This window comes from Pleurodeles waltl, chromosome 7, assembly GCF_031143425.1.
Source record: "Pleurodeles waltl isolate 20211129_DDA chromosome 7, aPleWal1.hap1.20221129, whole genome shotgun sequence".
Taxonomy (NCBI): Eukaryota; Metazoa; Chordata; class Amphibia; order Caudata; family Salamandridae; genus Pleurodeles; species Pleurodeles waltl.
This window is the reverse complement of record NC_090446.1, coordinates 1,198,895,538-1,198,913,978: the sequence shown is the minus strand read 5'-3', so window position 1 is coordinate 1,198,913,978 and position 18,441 is coordinate 1,198,895,538. Positions and strand designations below refer to the sequence as shown.

General features: G+C 44.1%; 1 protein-coding gene across 1 annotated transcript in view; it reads right to left on the bottom strand.

Annotated features, from left to right (window-relative positions):
* Positions 1-5,210: 5,210 nt before the first annotated feature.
* Positions 5,211-18,441, bottom strand: part of LOC138246097 (cytochrome P450 2F3-like) — a 235,966-nt gene continuing 222,735 nt past the window's right edge. Inside the window, exon 9 of the mRNA XM_069200333.1 lies at positions 5,211-8,046. Coding sequence (XP_069056434.1) covers positions 7,865-8,046 — 182 coding nt within the window. The 3' untranslated portion in view covers positions 5,211-7,864. The remainder of the gene's footprint in view (positions 8,047-18,441) is intronic.

The following is an 18,441-nucleotide window of genomic DNA, read 5'->3' as shown; positions in this document are numbered from 1 at the left end:
CACGTGGACGACGCAGAAACCATGGCAACCATGAACACCATCCACTCAGGCTCCCCACGGACCCATGCCCTCATCATGTTTTCAACACAGCCAACGCCACCATCGCCCCCAAACTCCGCAAGATCATCAACCTCTCCTTCACTTCCGCCACCTTCCCGGACAGCTGGAAACACGCTGAAATCCAACCCCTCCTCAAGAAACCCAAGGCCGACCCCAACGACCTCAAAAACTTCCGCCCGATCTCTCTCCTCCCTTTTCCAGCAAAAGTCATCGAGAAGATCGTCAACACACAACTCACCCACTTCCTCGAAGACAACTCCATCCTGGACCCCTCACAATCCGGATTCAGACGAAACCACAGCACGGAGACTGCCCTCCTCGCCGCCACAGATGACATCAGACATCAAATGGACAACGGCGAAACCTCGGCCCTCATCCTTCTCGACCTATCAGCCGCTTTTGACACAGTCTGCCACCGCACCCTACTGACCCGCCTCCAGGAAGCCGGCATCCAAGACAAAGCCCTCCACTGGATCTCATCCTTTCTCTCCGACAGAACTCAGAGAGTCCGACTCTCCCCCTTTCGCTCCAAAGCCACCAACCTCATCTGCGGCGTCCCCCAAGGATCCTCCCTCAGCCCTACTTTGTTCAACGTCTACATGGCCCCCCTCGCAAAACTGGCCCGCCAGCATCACCTCAGCATCATCTCCTACGCCGACGACACCCAGCTCGTCCTCTCCCTGACCAAAGACCCACTCACCGCCAAAACAAACCTCCACGAAGGACTAAAATCCATCGCCGAATGGATGAACAACAGTCGCCTGAAACTCAACTCCGACAAGACAGAAATCCTCATCCTCGGGCGCTCTCCTTCGGCCTGGAACGACTCATGGTGGCCCGCCGACCTCGGACCCCCACCCACCCCTGCCAGCCACGCAAGAAACCTCGGCTTCATCCTGGACTCTGCACTCACCATGTCCAAACAGGTCAGCACCGTCTCCTCCTCCTGTTTCAACACCCTCCGCATGCTCCGCAGAATCTTCAAGTGGATTCCAACAGAGACCAGAAAGATGGTGACCCAAGCCCTCGTCAGCAGCAGACTTGACTACGGCAACGCACTCTACACAGGCATCCCAACCAAAGACATCAAACGACTCCAGCGTATCCAAAATGCCTCCGCCCGACTGATCCTAGACATACCCCGCCGATGTCACATCTCCCCTCACCTGAGGGAACTCCACTGGCTCCCGGTGGAGAAGAGGATCACCTTTAAACTCCTCACCCACGCTCACAAGGCACTTCACAACGCCGGACCCTCCTACCTCAACTCCAGAATCAATTTCTACGCTCCCACACGTCAACTTCGATCCGCCAACCTCGCCCTCGCCGTCGTCCCCCGAATCCAGCGCAAGACCTGCGGCGGCAGATCCTTCTCCTTCCTCGCCGCCAAGTCCTGGAACTCTCTCCCCACATCTCTACGCCAGACCCAGGACCTCCTCACCTTCAGGAGACTCCTCAAAACCTGGCTCTTCGACCGCTAACTGCAGCATACCTCCACCCCCCCCCCCCCTTCCCCCCAGCGCCTCAAAACCCTGACGGGTACATAGCGCGCTTTATAAATATCGTGATTGATTGATTGATTGATACTATTTCTGTATATGAATAATAAATATGGCATTTGGTATTCAAAGAACATGCATTTGAATAATTATTTTAGGGTGCTTTCTCCATTAAAAAAATGTGTTTACACTGCTGATGATAGTGGGGAGCTACCATCTTGGGGTGCACCTTTACACTAGACAGATTATCCCTATTACTTGCCCAGTTCAATTGTTTATTCATAGGGAACACTATATTATAGACTGCAGATTACTTAGTTTTGGAAAGAGAATTTACCTCTGCAGGTTCTCTCTTCTTATATGGTTAACAGCAGATTTGAGGTTGCCTGGCCTTGAATTAATGTTCATTCACAGAATATTCAAGGCTGCAGGGCATGTTCAGTGTTTTAATGTTGGTAGATTGCAAGTTCATGTTCATTGTTTTGATATCCGAGCACGTACCTTAGAAGATCTAACATTTTTGAAAGTGTTTATACTGCAAACGTTAAAATGACTTATATTGTGAGGATATAGAAGGTTTATTCATTGGTAAGATTATATTGTAGACTGCAGATTACTTCTTTTTTTGGGAAAGATCATTTATGTCTGCAGGTTCCGTCTTCTCACATTGGTAACATCAGATTTTAGGCTACTAAGCCTTGAATAATGTTCATGAGCATGATATTCAAGGCTGCAGGACACGTTCAGTCTTTTATTGTTGGTAGATTCCCAGTTGCACGTTCATTGTTTTGATATATGGGCACGTATCTGAGATGATGTAAAAATGTGTGAAAATGTGTTCAAACTGCAAACGTGAAAATGATTTTGTGAGGGTATGGAAAGTGAAATATTGGAAATGTGAAACAAGTGACTATTCCTTATTTAACAACTTGCGTCTGCTGTTACCATCCAAAAGGGTCAGATCGACTACTTTTCGAAGTAGTGAGTCAGATATTCTGTATCCATTACCATTTTCACAGTACATCCGAGCCTTCTTCCCCCAGTCTTACGTTGTAACACTTAGGCCCTCATTACGAGTCTGGCGGCCGTTGGACCGCCAGACTCATGGTGGCGGTCTTAGTGCCGCCGGGCCAGCAGTAAAGACCGCCATATTACAACTTTGGCAGTTTGGACAAAGCCAAACTTCCGAAACACCACCAGTACCTCCAGGGCGGTCGGACCCCCGCCCGGAGGTGAACACCTCTGGCCTGGCGGTAGCTGTAATACCACCATCGGTACTCCGACTCGGCAGACCACCAGCCTTTTCGTGTCAGTCGCACTGCCACAAAAATGCTGGGGGTCATGCACCTCCATTCCTGTTGCTGGCAGACACCCCCCCCACACGACCACACACCTACATTCACGCACTCTCACTCACCCACACATTCGCTTACATACAACCCCACACAATCGCACCCAAATACTTCCCTTCACCTCCGCATACATGCAGACACACACATCCTCCATGGACACATACATGCACTCACGCACACCCATTCCGCTACACATACACACACACACACCACACACATGCACCCAACACCTCCCTCCCCTTTCTGTTTCGGCAAGGTGGTCGTCTGGGAGGGGATGGGTCCTGGCGTCTGCCACCGCCAGCACCGCACCGCCGTACAGGACATCGCTGTGATGTATTATGCATCATAATATGGTGGGCAGAGTCCTGTTGGCATGGCGGTGCTGGCGTTGGAACCGCCTGTCTTCCTCTGTCGGCCAGGCCAACAGGGTCGGATCTTCAGCAACTCCAAATGTGGTTGTCTGTTGGTGGAAGTGGCATTGGCGGTCTTGCAAAAAGTCTGCCGAAGTCCTACCAATCCTTTCCAATGAATAACGCAACTTCATTTCTATTTGTTTCTTTCAGTGACTTAACTGAGTCCACCACCTCCCTTATTTCCTCCAGTGTACCAATTCAGCCCTGATCATATTGTTCCACCTATAATCGCTACCCAAAATGAAACCCTGTTTCAACGTGTTTGTTGGATCCAGTCTATCCACAGCAGAAATTTGCACAACAAGTTAATGTAGAATAGTCCCAAATTCGAAATAACTATCAGCTAAGTAATTTGTTTGTATGGAATACTTTTTAGATTTTACAGCAGTTGGTTGCCCATATGTCAGTGGTCATGTTGACACAAATTTGCGCCAAAACCACTGCCATTTGTGCATCTCAAAACTGCATCAGCTCCCGTGTGTTTTAAGTAATACAAGCTTCAGCATTTGAAAATCAATAATTTCATTGTGTGTGTCTTTTTTTCCCCAGTCAAACAACTTTGATGCAACTGTCCCTTATTAGCTTTCAAACTGACACCCTCATGCTGATTTTCAATAGAGCTTTATTTGTAGAATAATAACTGCAGGAGTCAAAAGTGTTTTCTTTGAAGCCTGCTGCTCATGCCTCCTAACACACCGTCACACTTTCCCTGCCGTTTTATCTCACTCTTGCAGCTTATTTTGCACCATTACTTTCTCCCTTTGTCATTGTTTTTACATCTTTCTCTTCCTCCTCGGTTCTCCTCCTTTGTGCCTTTTTCTACACTCTTCCTGGGTCACAAGCTGACGATGAAACATAAATACCAATTCACAAAAAAAGAGTGCTGGTGGGCCTCACCTGCAAACACTGGCTCAAATTAAGAACCCTGGGCCTCGTTTACGAGGTTTTGGCGCAGGGCAGGGCTGCAAGGATTCCTGCTGTGCTGCCCTGCATCAAAAGAAAAGGGCGGAAATGTGCTGTATCTATTTGATACGGTGCATTCCTGTCCTTTCCCCCTGTGCTGGAGTACAATGGGCTGCTATGCGCCAACGCAGGAACCTTGCACCATGGTGCCAGGGTGTTTGCATAGTAGGGATGATTGTTTTTGTGCAGGAAGGGACACCTTCCTGTACAATAACAATCAATGGAGGCGGTTTTGTCCTATGTGTACTGCAGAACGCATTCCCAGGTTTACGGCATGTTGTAAATCTGGGAATGTGTCAAATGCCAGGGTTGTTATGTGGGAAGACCGATCCTAACGCCCATGTCACACCTCCCTATCGCAATATGAAGCAATGCCGCCACCTGCGCCTCGTTGCCTCATTTAACATCTACAAGGCCATGTATTGTGGGCCTTGTAGATATGGCGCTGCTGTGCACGCCACAGGAGCGTCCAAAAAGTGATGCTCCAGTAGCTTGTAAATAAGCCCCTCAATTTGAGGAACAGTCACTGAGCCAAAACTATTAGACACACTGCCATATCTATTCTGTTGCCTCTGTGAAATGCACCCATTAAATTAACGTACATTTCTGTTCGTTTACGTTTTAACCCTCCTAAAGCCAATATTGCAAATGAACTGCTTTGTTGACCTTTCACCAGAGGAAAACACGTTGTGTAGCCAGATGGTCCCATAAAGGAGACAGTAGAACCCATGTACTTGTTTCTGGACAGCAATAGGAACACATCTGATTGTCATGCATCGTTGCTGTTTTTATGTGGTACTAGTAGATCCGAACATTGCACTTCTGGCATTCTCTCAGATGTCATTTCTTGTTTTAACGGTTTTAGACATCATAGCACAATGGAGTACAACCAAAGATAAAACAAATTGCTACAACGCTGAACATAATATAAATGGGAAGATTTTAATTGTTAATTCTTGTAGAAATGCCCACTGCAACAGTAAAAAAAACTTTTAATATTGAAAAAGCGTATAACTCAATTCAAAACATCTTATTCTTACTAACTATATAGTTATATCGAAAACTTCAAGGATTATACAGTGATGATATAAATGAGAGTTTAAGGTAAAAAGTCCATCAAAAATTATTAATTTAGTAAAGACATATAAATCCTTTACACGATGATTATTTTACAGAAATAAAGAACAAAAACATGAATTACACTAGGCTCATAAAACAAGGTAAACGAAAGCGTGGGGTGTGTTTAGAATCAAGGATGCACGCCTCTAAAAGATACATACATTGACACATATGCACTATAGAGCAGTGGCATGTGAAATCACTACCCTTCAGTGAGGGGATAACATTTATCAAACTCTCAAAGCTTCACTGACTCAACATTGACAATAGCTTAGCTCAAATAGAACCCCCGCCTAATCGATTGTATTCCCAGCTTGCGACTTCCACATGTTTTACATTTATGTTATTTCAACCTTCTATAGTATATATGTCTTTTAATACTTCAGCACATTTATTGACAGTAATAAGTAGAAGTCCTTATTTATAATTTAGTTGTTTCTAGTGAAAAGTAAAGACAAAATAGATGATCTGATTTAGTGATTCATCAGATTAGGTTTTAAATAAGATTTTCTTTACTGTTTTCCTTTTTCAATTGCAGATTCTAGTCATGCTTGTTGAGAGGACAGCTGCCTTTTGGAATGTTCAGATGTGAGTGGATGGAATGTTTGCACTATAGCTACGTTTTAGCGGTAGAGTGCCGATCGAACAAAGATACTGATTAAAACTTATTGTTATGTTTATTCAAATGGTTGTCATGCCCATAAAGCCAATACAAAACTATAGTCATGAAAGAAAAGGTAGGATAGATTATTGATTAACCTACGAATATTTTTCAGACCATTCAGATAAGAGATACGTTCTGTGAATTATGGGACAATTACAAATTGCCAAGTGTATCCAGACACACATGGAAGTCTGTCGCAATTCTGCATAAACTAAAGCAAACAGAAATAAAGAACTTAGTATGACAATTTCCTCAGGATTTTGAGCAAAGTAGAAGTCATACCACCTCTGTATGTCGGCACATGTGGTGGAGATTGGAAGGATCGTTTTTACAGAAGCACATGGCTCGAGGATGCCAATTGAAATGCAACAGCAGATGTAAGGCACCAGTCCCGCTTCTGGGGTTGAATCATTTTCTGGGAGCCAGAATTGACTATATTTCACCATCAGCTCCCCAGTTCATTTAGACATTTGGTGTATGCCGAGCAACCAAGAATGCAGTTCAGGGATGTTAAAATCCCTTTTCACCTCTAGGGCAGAAGTGATAACCAGGATTAGCAAAACCAACAGCACATACCGGTTAAGAACTTTAAAGCCAGTAAGTGTGGGCAGGTGGCCATTACTAAAGTAGTCCATCTAGTTCACTAAAAGCATTTCAATGGAGGTGAAAACGTATCAGCCACTAGGTGGGAGAAGACTACTTCACTAGGCTGAGAGAAAGAAGTGACTGACAAAGTCGAAAAAAGCCAATGACAGAAAGGGGCGCACTCAAAGCGCACGCTTTATCTACATAAGCAATATGACTGACTGACAGCTGCAGTGTCAAAACTCAGACCTAAACATTGCTGTGCTGAATAAAATAACCAGGCCCACTAGAATTAGGCGATTGGGCGGCTTTGGCGCTTTTTGCCTAATTATAGATTACCGGCATTTGCCACATAATCCAGCATCTGTTGTGTAATCGGCGGAATATAACAAAACAATGTTTCTAGCTCAAATGGTCCAAAAGTTGCTAAAAACGCAGCAAGATATGTGTAAAAATGACAAAATAATGAAGTAAGAGTCACAAACGGTGCCACGCTATGTCGCATAATTTGGCTTTCCTTGACACATACTTTAGTCAACCCTGCCATATAATTTGGCCCTCCACACCATATAATTTTAGTGACCCAGCAGAATTAACCCCATAAAATATACGGGCGGGGCATTATATCTGTTTGGATATTAGCTGCCGTCGTTTTTAAATGAACCCCAAGTGCAAAGCAAGCACATGTATTCTTTCATGATGTCCTCTATTTCATTCTTGTGTACATTATTATGACAGGTTGGAGTTGGACATTTTGCTTGACACAACTTTCAGGAATGCATTGCTGGAGTATGTATGGAATGCTGAAATAGAAATGTGCATCAAGGGTTTTGAAATGGCCTACCTAAGCACTATGCAAGCACAGAATAACATTAAAATAGATACTATGGAGGCAGCGTGGCATAGCAGGAAATAAGAACAAGCCCAGACCATGGATAAGGACTTTCGGGTTGTGATGGAGTCAGATGATATTCGTGACACATGCATGACTCTGCCACAGCCCTACAGAGGTAATGACTTGAGGGAATTCCTCCTCGTTTCCCAATAGGCCATTGTGTTACTGCTTGAGGCACCTAGTCTGTGTTCATATTCTTTTGAAACTGCTATTGATCACTATTGATGTGCATGGACATACACAGTACAGGTTCACCACTGGAAAAACATAGCTCTCGGGAGAGTAAATGTTTGGTCAGACTCAAAACTCCCCGCTTAGTGGATCCTCTCCACCGCACAGATGCAGAATGGCTTGGGTGCCCGGGTGCCTCCTCCAGCCAGTTCAATTTGACTGCTCTCTCCATCCGGCACTTTCAAGGAGAACTTCTGGAGCACGGAGACGAATAAAATGAAGATATTCATTCTGGCTAAGGACTCCCCAATACAGGATCGCTTTCCTGAAGATAAAAGAGACAGTTTGTTAATTCCCAAGTGGACACACCAACCGCCTATCTGAATTATCTTCACCTAAATCCTATCTGGTGGCTTTCCAACATTGAATAGCTCCAAAAAACAAACGAGCACAAATACACACACAGCCCTTCAGGTCTTTCTAGACCTGTTGGTAGAGGCCAAATTCATTTTCCTCTTTTTCAGAAACTAAAAAATTAAATACAAACTATTATTTTATTTCCAATTGATTGGGGGAGCTTGGGTTACTGGGCCACGATTAGTAGTGCATTTTGCTACCTTAGCAGGATGCCCGTTTTACTGGTTTGCGTAAGGGCCATGCCTCCTTTGCTACTCCACTGATGCTGTGTTGTTTTTATACTCTATAGAACCTGGTGCAATTCAAAGAATAGCTTGCAAAAGGCCCTTCAGTGATGGGGTGCTTGTGAACGTGCACAAACCCTTGCAACAGCGTACCTACGACACCCCATGGAGCGTGCCCAGAACGTGTCAGTTGCCTACAGTAGCACTGTCTGGAATGATCAGAACATTAAAATGCCATCTCTGCTCATATATTCTACTAACTTTATAATCATATGCTCCTTTTTTCATACAGTGGTATGATACAAAATGATAAGGCTCGCTGTGAAATATTCTCAGGGATCTTTGAGATTTCTAACAATTATACCACAATTTTCCAAACTATAAGTATGCCGCTCCAAAAATCTTCAAGTTTGCAACATCTCTGGCCTGATGTGTTGTGGCCTCACACCAGATCTATGGAAAACATTGCAGAAGATTTCAACGTAGGCAGGAATATATTTTCCCCTGCGCTGCCATGGCGGACATCACAGGTCAATGAAACGCTGATCTTTGGTCTTTGAAGGTCGAGAAGGCAGCATTCCTCCCTGAGATAACACCACATTGAGCAACGTTGCAACTGAGTGCGGTGAAGTTGGATTGGTAAAATATTTGCGTCCGGCCATTATGCCTCACAGCCTCTCTTGTGCTGGTTGATGGCCAGGTTTTTGGCTTGAAACTTCCCTGGGTTCTGCCATAGCATTATCTATGACGAAGACTGCCAGTGTACCCTTGTAATGCCCTTCATCTGCCAGTGGTAATCTAATCAGAGTGTGGCATTGTCCCACACAACAGTGCCCTCACTGTATTCATGGGATCTGGCTTGCACGCTTGAGTCCTGGTCAATCCAGTGTTCAGTAGCCCTGGGGCCCTAATATATGGGGTCCTAATATTTGAACACCATGTGACGGAGAGACTCAAGTGGCATCTTCAAATTCCTATCAGGATGGATTGATCAGCGTTGTTCTAAAGATCTTACCTTTTGCTTGCGAAATTAATCGCCTCCTGCCTTCTAATGTTTGTGGCTCATGGTGGTGTGCTTTGCTGCACAAAGGATAATGTAGCAGTTATGTTCCAATGATGAATCCACTCATCAAGGCTTTGATAGGTGCCACCCATGTGTCCCTATGGGCTGTGGCTCACTACTACCTGAGGAAATGGTATAAAACCAGGTCGAGGTCATGATGTTTTTTTCCAGTACTTTTAGAAAACTCCCAGCTTCACTATTGGTCTCTGGCCAGTATGACTATAAAGATATTTCTTGTGTTAATGGATAGACAAAGATCCGCTCTGATTTGGTTCAATTTACGCAGGATGGGCAACCCACTAACCCCTCTGAAACCAAGGTATCAATAACAGCAAGAAAAGGCGCCGACAAGAGGATTGATTCTAAAATGATTTGGTCATGTAAGTAATTTGTCAAAAAGAATGCATCAAAGTTTAAAGCAGAATATTCAATCAAATGAAATAAATTCATAAACCAGATGTCAATCTGCAGAAAAAAGAGAAGAAGACATATACCAAATTAACTATTGTCAATCTATTGTATTGTTACTATATGTACAGTACTTATGGGGTACAACAATGATAAACCCAACAAACATTAATCCTGTGCACTGAGTAAAAGTTCATATGAGAGTCCCATAGATTAATACATGGAAATCTACTCTCTCATTCACTGAGTTTCACTTTATAGCCCTCAGTCCAGAGATATAACAAATCACATGTGAGAAGTGGAATAGCGTCAACGTTTCGGTTTCCTAGGTCATCAGTATACAAGGCCATCTTTAGGACCAATTATACAGCTAGGGTTTCATGAGGAACGCTTAAGTACAGAGCTAATGAAATATTTATAATGAAAAAAGGGGGAGAAAACACTTTTGTAAAGGTACACTTGTCTAAGAAATAAGTGCCAGTGAGATTCACACGTGCAGCACTGCAAAACAAGTACTAGGTGGAGAATAAAATTGTGCTAATTGCTGAGAATTCAGTTCAAAAGATTTTCAAGTGATATTTGTTAGTGTAGCAGTGGGTCAGGTGATATTAAGGACTCGGATGCTTGGGTGGGTGTGAAACAGTTAATTTATTAACAGTTCTTTACAGTCCTTTGCTGTGTTCAACAATATAGGGGTAGTGATCTCCTTCTCATAGAGTGTTTCTTCTCTCTCTTTTCCCAGGTCCCCTCTTGACCGGCGGAGATGTTCGCTTCGTACTCCCAGGTGCACCGGAAACAGCAAGAAAATTGAAAACAAAGGTAAGTCGGGGTTTTACTGAGGTACCCGTTCGTATTAAGAGTAGAGAGGAGGGGGAGAGAGAGAGAGAGAGAGAGTGTATGTGTCCTAGGGTCTGTGCAGAATTGGGAAATAAGTGTGTTGAACCAATCACCTCTTTGTGATCTATTTGGAATAGGGATTTTAGGTCAAGTGCTCTTTAAGTTTATTTAAATCAAGGAAGTCTGTAATTGAGGTCTCCGTTTCTTAATCTTATTCCTCTTATTTCTGTCCCTTCCCAATACTTTCCTCCCCTCTCCCCGTACTGTCCCTCCCCTATCCCCTCCTGCCGTTACTCTCCCCTTTTGAAAAGAGATTGTCCTTTATGAAGGACCGTACCTTCGTTAGCCACGTCCCTCCTGGGACGTGGCGGCGTGCAGGCGGTTCCACTTTCTTCTTCTCCCTCGGATGATCGGTTGGTTTTGGGGAACCCTTGTTGGTCCCGAACCTCCTTTCGGCTCTCTTCTCCTGCTGCTCTCGGTCGTCGTTCCGTTCGTCCTCCTTCTCCTCGTCCGGCTCTCGCGCGCTGAGTCCGTCCTCTCTTTTAGTGTTTCTGGGAACCCGGATATCCGGGTGGACTTTGCTAGCTGCTATGGTATCTGTGAGCTTTTGGAGGGCCGTCTCATGCACTAGTTGATTATTGGCCATGATGGTGGCTTGGCTCTTTAGTGCACTCTGTAGTGCCTCATGGTCCTCACTTGCCTCCCTCTGATGTGCCTCCCATACTAGCTGAAGGTGTCGTTGTCCTTCAGCTAGTTGCTGTATCATGTCCTCCAAAGTGGGTTTATCACCCATGGTCTCCTATTTAAGGTTGTCCTTCTATCACCTTCACAATCCCACTTCTGACACCATTGTAGCAGTGGGTCAGGTGATATTAAGGACTCGGATGCTTGGGTGAGTGTGAAACAGTTAATTTATTAACAGTTCTTTACAGTCCTTTGCTGTGTTCAACAATATAGGGGTAGTGGTCTCCTTCTCATAGTGTTTCTTCTCTCTCTTTTCCCAGGCCCCCTCTTGACCGGCGGAGATGTTCGCTTCGTACTCCCAGGTGCACCGGAAAGAGCAAGAAAATTGAAAACGAAGGTAAGTCGGGGTTTTACTGAGGTACCCGTTCGTATTAAGAGTAGAGAGGAGGGAGGGAGGGGGAGAGAGAGAGAGTGAGTGAGTGAGTGAGTGAGAGAGAAAGAGAGAGAGAGAGAGAGGGAGAGAGAGAGAGAGAGAGAGAGAGAGAGAGAGAGAGAGAGAGAGAGAGAGAGCATGTGTCCCAGGATCTGTGCAGAATTGGGAAATAAGTGTGTTGAACCAATCACCTCTTTGTGATCTATTTGGAATAGGGATTTTAGGTCAAGTGCTCTTTAAGTTTATTTAAATCAAGGAAGTCTGTAATTGAGGTCTCTGTTTCTTAATCTTATTCCTCTTCTTTCTGTCCCTTCCCAATACTTCCCTCCCTTCTCCCCGTACTGTACCTCCCCTCTCCCCTCTCCCCTCCTGCCGTTACTCTCCCCTTTTGAAAAGAGATTGTCCTTTATGAAGGACCGTACCTCCGTTAGCCACGTCCCTCCTGGGACGTGGCGGAGTGCAGGCGGTTCCACTTTGTTCTTCTCCCTCGGATGATCAGTTGGTTTTGGGGAACCCTCGTTGGTCCCGAACCTCCTTTCGTCTCTCGTCTCCTGCTGCTCTCGGTCAGCGTTCCGTTCGTCCTCCTTCTCCTCGTCCGGCTCTCGCGCGCCGAGTCCGTCCTCTCTTTTAGTGTTTCTGGGAACCCGGATATCCGGGTTCCTGAGTAGCGTTCCGGCATCTTCGTTGCCCTGGGAACTGGGCAAGCCCTCATCAACGTCACGGACGAAGAGTTGCGGGCGCAACTCTGGGGAATCTGGAGCCGCGTTATCCGATAACCGGCTACAGTTAGCCAGTGATTTCACTAAGAGGATTACTATTTAGTAGTGTTAGGAGATTTAAACGGTACTTACATGTAGCTCCAATGAGTCAGCTTGTGCCAATAAATAAAAAAGTAAACTAGAAAAAAAACAGGAGCCACTGTTATTGTTGATTTGTGTGACCAAAAGCTATTTCGGATAAATAAACCATAAATAACGTACCCAAACTGAATAAATCTTTCATGGCTTAAGTTTAGTCACAGTTTAGGCATATGTAAAGCTAAGGAACAGAGGAACGCCAGTCATTATATTACACAAAGGAAACATGTAGCATTTACAGAGAAGCATTGCAGAAGGAAATCATACTTTCACTGAGTAATCAAGCAAAAGCTAAGTTGCAGTCAGCAGTCAAACCAGCAAACTAACAGGAGGCAAATGCGTCCTCCATTATGCAGGTGCAATGCCATGGGTCCTCCAAATTAGAAAAAGTAAATTACCGTGCTGATTAGTGCGTGTCACTCAGCACACTGGAGCACATAGCGTGGAAGCTATCTTGGGTGAATTATCCACTCCAAGGCACGAAATAGTTATGTCAACTTAATAATGACACATTGCTTCTTAGGTGATTACAATAACTGATTTACACACTGGTTGTTTTCTCCATCATGCCATCAGTGGCCAAAAATAAAATTGCATCATTTTGACCTTATCAAAAATATTGCACTACACTATAAATTCCATTTATAGTTCCAAGGAAACGCCAAAGGAATACCTTGAATATTTTGAGAGTCAAACAATGTAAACAAAATATTACCATCTGGGTCTCATGAGGAATACACAACCAAGTAACAAACATATAGGTTTAACCAGAGTAAAAATGTTTTAAACTACAAAATAGAACAATCATCATATAGGTTGTCCAGTGGTTACAGTATTCACAAGATTTTAGTAGCACCCTAATAATAATGATATGAGAGCCATTGAATAAATGGCATCCCTTGATCTGAATGCTGGTGAACATGAGCTTGAGTTAGTCAATGAAAAGCAAAACAGAAAGAATGAACTTGAACAAATGGTCACAATCCTGACACAATTGAACAGACATGATAGACAATGCAGGCCGGTCTCATTAAAGTCACATGCTAATGGAGACCACTCAACAGCTATATTTAGGCCTTTAGCGACAAAGTTAGCTTTCCGTATGCATTTGTTTTCACAGAGCGTTAGCAGTCTCTCTCATTGTTTCTACTTGTGAGTTTAATCATCTCTATAACCCACCATTTCCAGTCTCCTGGAGAATGAATATGTTGAGTATACTGGTCTACTAGTGGTGCATGTGCAGTTTTAGATCTGATTCTTGACTGGTGCTACAAAATGCATTTACAAATTTGCTGTGTTGTCTTTCCAATATATTTGACCCTCATTCAGAGTAAATTGCTTGAGTACACTACATGTGTTACAGGCCATACACCGGCCACAATGAAAGAGCCTGGTGTGGATGACTGAGAGTATCAAGTAAGTCTGGTATTACTGAGACAGTCTCAGTTTGAGGGATATTAGTGTAAAGAGTTTCAATGTCCATTGTCACTAGGATATTGTTAGTTGTATCAAAAGTGAAACCTTCTATGGTGGCAATTACTGAAGTAGTGACACGTATAAGTGAAGCACTTTTTATGACAAAAGGATTTATGAAGAAATCAACGTATTGGGCCAGTGGCTTTTGAATGGAATTGCAGCCTGATACTATGGGGCGCCCAGGTGGATGAAGTGGATTTGTATGCATCTTAGCTAGGACATAAATGGCAGGTATAGTGGAGTTACTTGTTAAAAAATGCTAACTTTTTCGGGCTCAGCCAGCCACAATCAAGGCCTTAAAACATTCATAAACCAATGGATGTTCTGATAGGATCTTCTGATATTCTTTTGTAGTGATTGGCTACACGCAATTGTATGTGAATGTCTTCATTATATCTTGTCCTTTCCATAATACCTACAACACCACCATTATCGGTGGGTTTGATGACTATGGCCCTCATTTTGACCCTGGCGGTCTTTGAGGCTGGCGGTGTATACCACCACATCATGAGTGTGGGGGGTTGGCCGCTGCCAACCTGCCACATCTCCACTCATACCGCCATGGCGATATGCACCACCGGGCCGGAGATGTGCATCTCAGACCCAGCGGTCCACACATGACTGCCGGTGGTATAATGAGCTGCCCTACCGCCATGGTTTCCGCGGCGGTAGCACCGCCACGAAAACCATTGCGGTAGGGCTAACGGTGACAGGGAATCAACTGACTCCCCCACCCCCCTAGAGTCACAGCGCTCCCCACTCCACACCCCGCCAGTCACAGTGCCCCTCACTCTGCATACATGCACATACATACCCATACGCACCATGCATACACTCATTCACCTCCACTTCCATACAAGCATTCACTCACACTCATCCATACACGCATTCATTCACACATACTCACATGTATTCAGGGACGCATACACACTGACATGCAGACACGCACTCACTGTAACATTCAAACATGCATTCACTCACATGCATACAACCACACATACACCACAACACTCAGATGCATTTACACATGCACACACACATTCATACATACACGCAGACACCACACACTCAAACACAACACCCCCCACCCTCCCACCCCCGCCCCTGCTGGACGCCCAACTTACCTTGTCTGGCTAGGAGGTTGTCCGTCAGGGAACAGGAAGGGGCGCTGCTTCTGCTGGCAGCGCCCCACTAGCAGGACACTGCCTGGCCGTCTGTATGGTCAGAATACGGCTGGCAGTGTCCTACTGGCAGGGTGGTGCAGGTGATAGCACCGCCCAGGCACCTCCGACCGCCAGCTTGGCTACTGCCGGATTTCCACCCAAAGTGTGGCGGAAATCCGGCAGTATCCATAATATGGCAGTCGGAAGACCTCCAGCACTGGCAGTCTCCTGGTGGCTTTGGCGGTCTCGCTTTGAGACATAGTCATAATGAGGGCCTGTGTCCTGAGCGGATTGTAACTGCTGTGGAGCAAGCTGTTGCTCTTCAGTAACATTGTTTCTGAAAAACTGTTTTTTTTAAATAATGTACCTGTTGTTGATGTAAAATGTGGAAGCTTCATCCAACCATGTAGCATCAAAAACAGGTATGGATACATTTACAGAAAAATACTGTTTTAGATTAATTCATCTGAAGAACTGGTACATCTCTACTCTTGTTACAAAAGGGTTGTTCCTGTGGTTAGGTACAAAAGATAGACCTGCACTTAAGACTGATGGTCCATTGTAGTAAGATGATGAGTGGAGAGACTGAATACTGGTAATGTTAAATTTGTCTCTATCATTCATAGTACTGATTCCACTTTTGTCTCTGACCTGTAGTATATCGGTTTCTGTGCCACCCTCTCCTTCTCCCTCTTTGTCGAGGAGCAAACCCCTTTGGTCCTGGCCTAATAAATGTTGTTTGGATCTGTATTGTCTTATTTTGTTGATTTTTGGTTCAAGGCTCCATATTGATTGGTTCTGTGATAACGGCTGTGGGTTTTTCCAGGCGTACTGTGACTTAGCACTTCAGGCCTTGAAAAATCATAAAAATGTTACCAGACCTGCAGGTCTAGTCACTTAAATGATCTACTCGACCTAACTGTAATGCTCTTGACACACAAACTGGTTTCAAAATATGTAATCCTAGGCAAATATTTGAATTCACTGAGCCGCCCTTTCCTTCATTATCACATATGATATGTTTTTAAGTAAGTTAGTGCAGCATTTCTGCTGTACAAAAACCTCATGTTTATAGGCTAAATGTTTGCTCCATATATAATACAATTTTAACGCCATATACAATACAGATGACCCCGACTTGCTGGAATTATGCGATTCTCAAGCGATTTTCGCATAATTATTAGTTTGTCATATTTGCCACATAATCCATCATCTGCTGCATAATCTGCAGATTTTTAACAAAAAATTGTCTTTCTAGTTCAAACGGTTGAAAAGTTACTAAATATGTTACAACACGTGTTGCAGTGCAGTGAAAGACCCTTTGCAAAGCGGGACTGGTCACATTTCTGTTGCCTATTGCCATATTTGGGTGTTAAATTGGAACTAATGAGGTGCACCCAATGCCTAGAGAGTGTTACCAACTTTAAAAATCACAAAAAAATGAAGTAATATTATTGCAAAATGTGCCTTATTATGCCGCATAATTTGCCTTTTTTTGCTGTATGATCATAACTCATGTCATAATCATGTCATAACTCTGCTGCATAATTTGGACCTCTCCTTATGCATAATTTCAGTAGCCCTGCTCTTAGTTCATTAACAACACTCACTGGGGCGAGGCAAGAATGTTTCTCTACTCATGGTCCAAAACAATCACAACTATTTACTTACAAACTATTTCAATGTTGTGTGTTAGAATAAAACTTTCATTCTACAGGCTTTTGTTTCACAATGATTGTCAGACAGCTCACTTTACCAAATCCTTCAACTGCAGTAAGAGGAAAAAAAGTAAACACCATTTTTCAGGATACATTAAGAAGCACTTAGTAAAAAGACAGACTGACATTTCACCTCTGTCTTTGAACAGACAGCATATGTGTCAAGATAAAACAAGGTTTAAAGGCATCTTTATTGCTCATTCATTTTCTGAAGGAACAGTACACCAGTTCCCTTCCAGCTCAAGTTCACTCAACAGAACGGACCAGTAGGTCTTAAAAATAGCTCGACCTGCTAAAATCTCACTCGCCATAGCGAGTGGGCGAGTAGATTTTTCGAGGTCTGCACTTGAAGCATTGTATGATCTCTATTTCAACCATAAGGTCTACAAAAGTGGTAACCAACCTTTTGACTTCTGTGGACCCCCACTTTATCAGTACTGGAACCCGGGGACCCCCATTGAATCATTATTGGAACCCGGGGACCTCCCCATTTAGTAATTCCTGAAAGCTGTGGACCTAATCTGTCAATATTATTAAACTTTCTAAGCAGCCATGGACCCCCTGAGGAGGCTTTGTGGACCCCCAGGGGTCCCCGGACCACAGGTTGGAAACTACTGGTCTACACTCCTAAAACACAGCCTCTCCTTCAATGTAGCCTTCTTTATATTTGTCTCTGCCCACATTGGGGCAGCTGCACCTTGAATTGGGGCAGAACAGCACAGCCGCCTGTGGAACCAAGTAGATTGAGGTCTGTTTGCAACTTCTAGACCTGACAAATGGTATGACTGTGAGGAAGGAACGTTTATTTTCTTTGCCTCAGTTCCCTTATCTGGCATGGATGGGAGTGGCGAAACTTGCAATAGTACACAAGAAAAAAACATGAACACCAATATATAAATCAAAAACAAGAAAATAGGGCTTTAGTTAGTCCTATGGAAACTAAGTCCTAACTATTACTCTCTACTGGCAACCGCCAGTAGGTAATGTATATATAGTTTTCGTAGGAAAAGCATTTATTGTTTTGCCAATAACTTCTGCGCCGTTTGACAAATGTTGATGAAATTTTCAAAACTAGTACGCCATTCACTTTTGCTGCTGTCTTGAAAATGTTGGGGTGATTCGGTAAGCAGCAGCTGGGAAAAAGGGAGGGTGGGTCCAAAACGAGTTTCCCGATTCAATTACCTATAGGGATTTTAGACAGCAGCCCGAACCGCTGGACGGAATTATACCAAATTTGACAGAAAGCTAGCTCTTTTTGTATTTTGGTGTAAATATAGTCAGTAGTTTTGGAGTTATTTAAGAAAAAATATTTATGTATATCTAGGAACGCAGATCCACTACGGATCCACTGCAGTAGATCCGCGGATTCACACGCCAACAGCAATGCCGTGATTGACTGCCCGCAACTTGACAGGAAAGTTGAGGCCACCATTTTTCTAT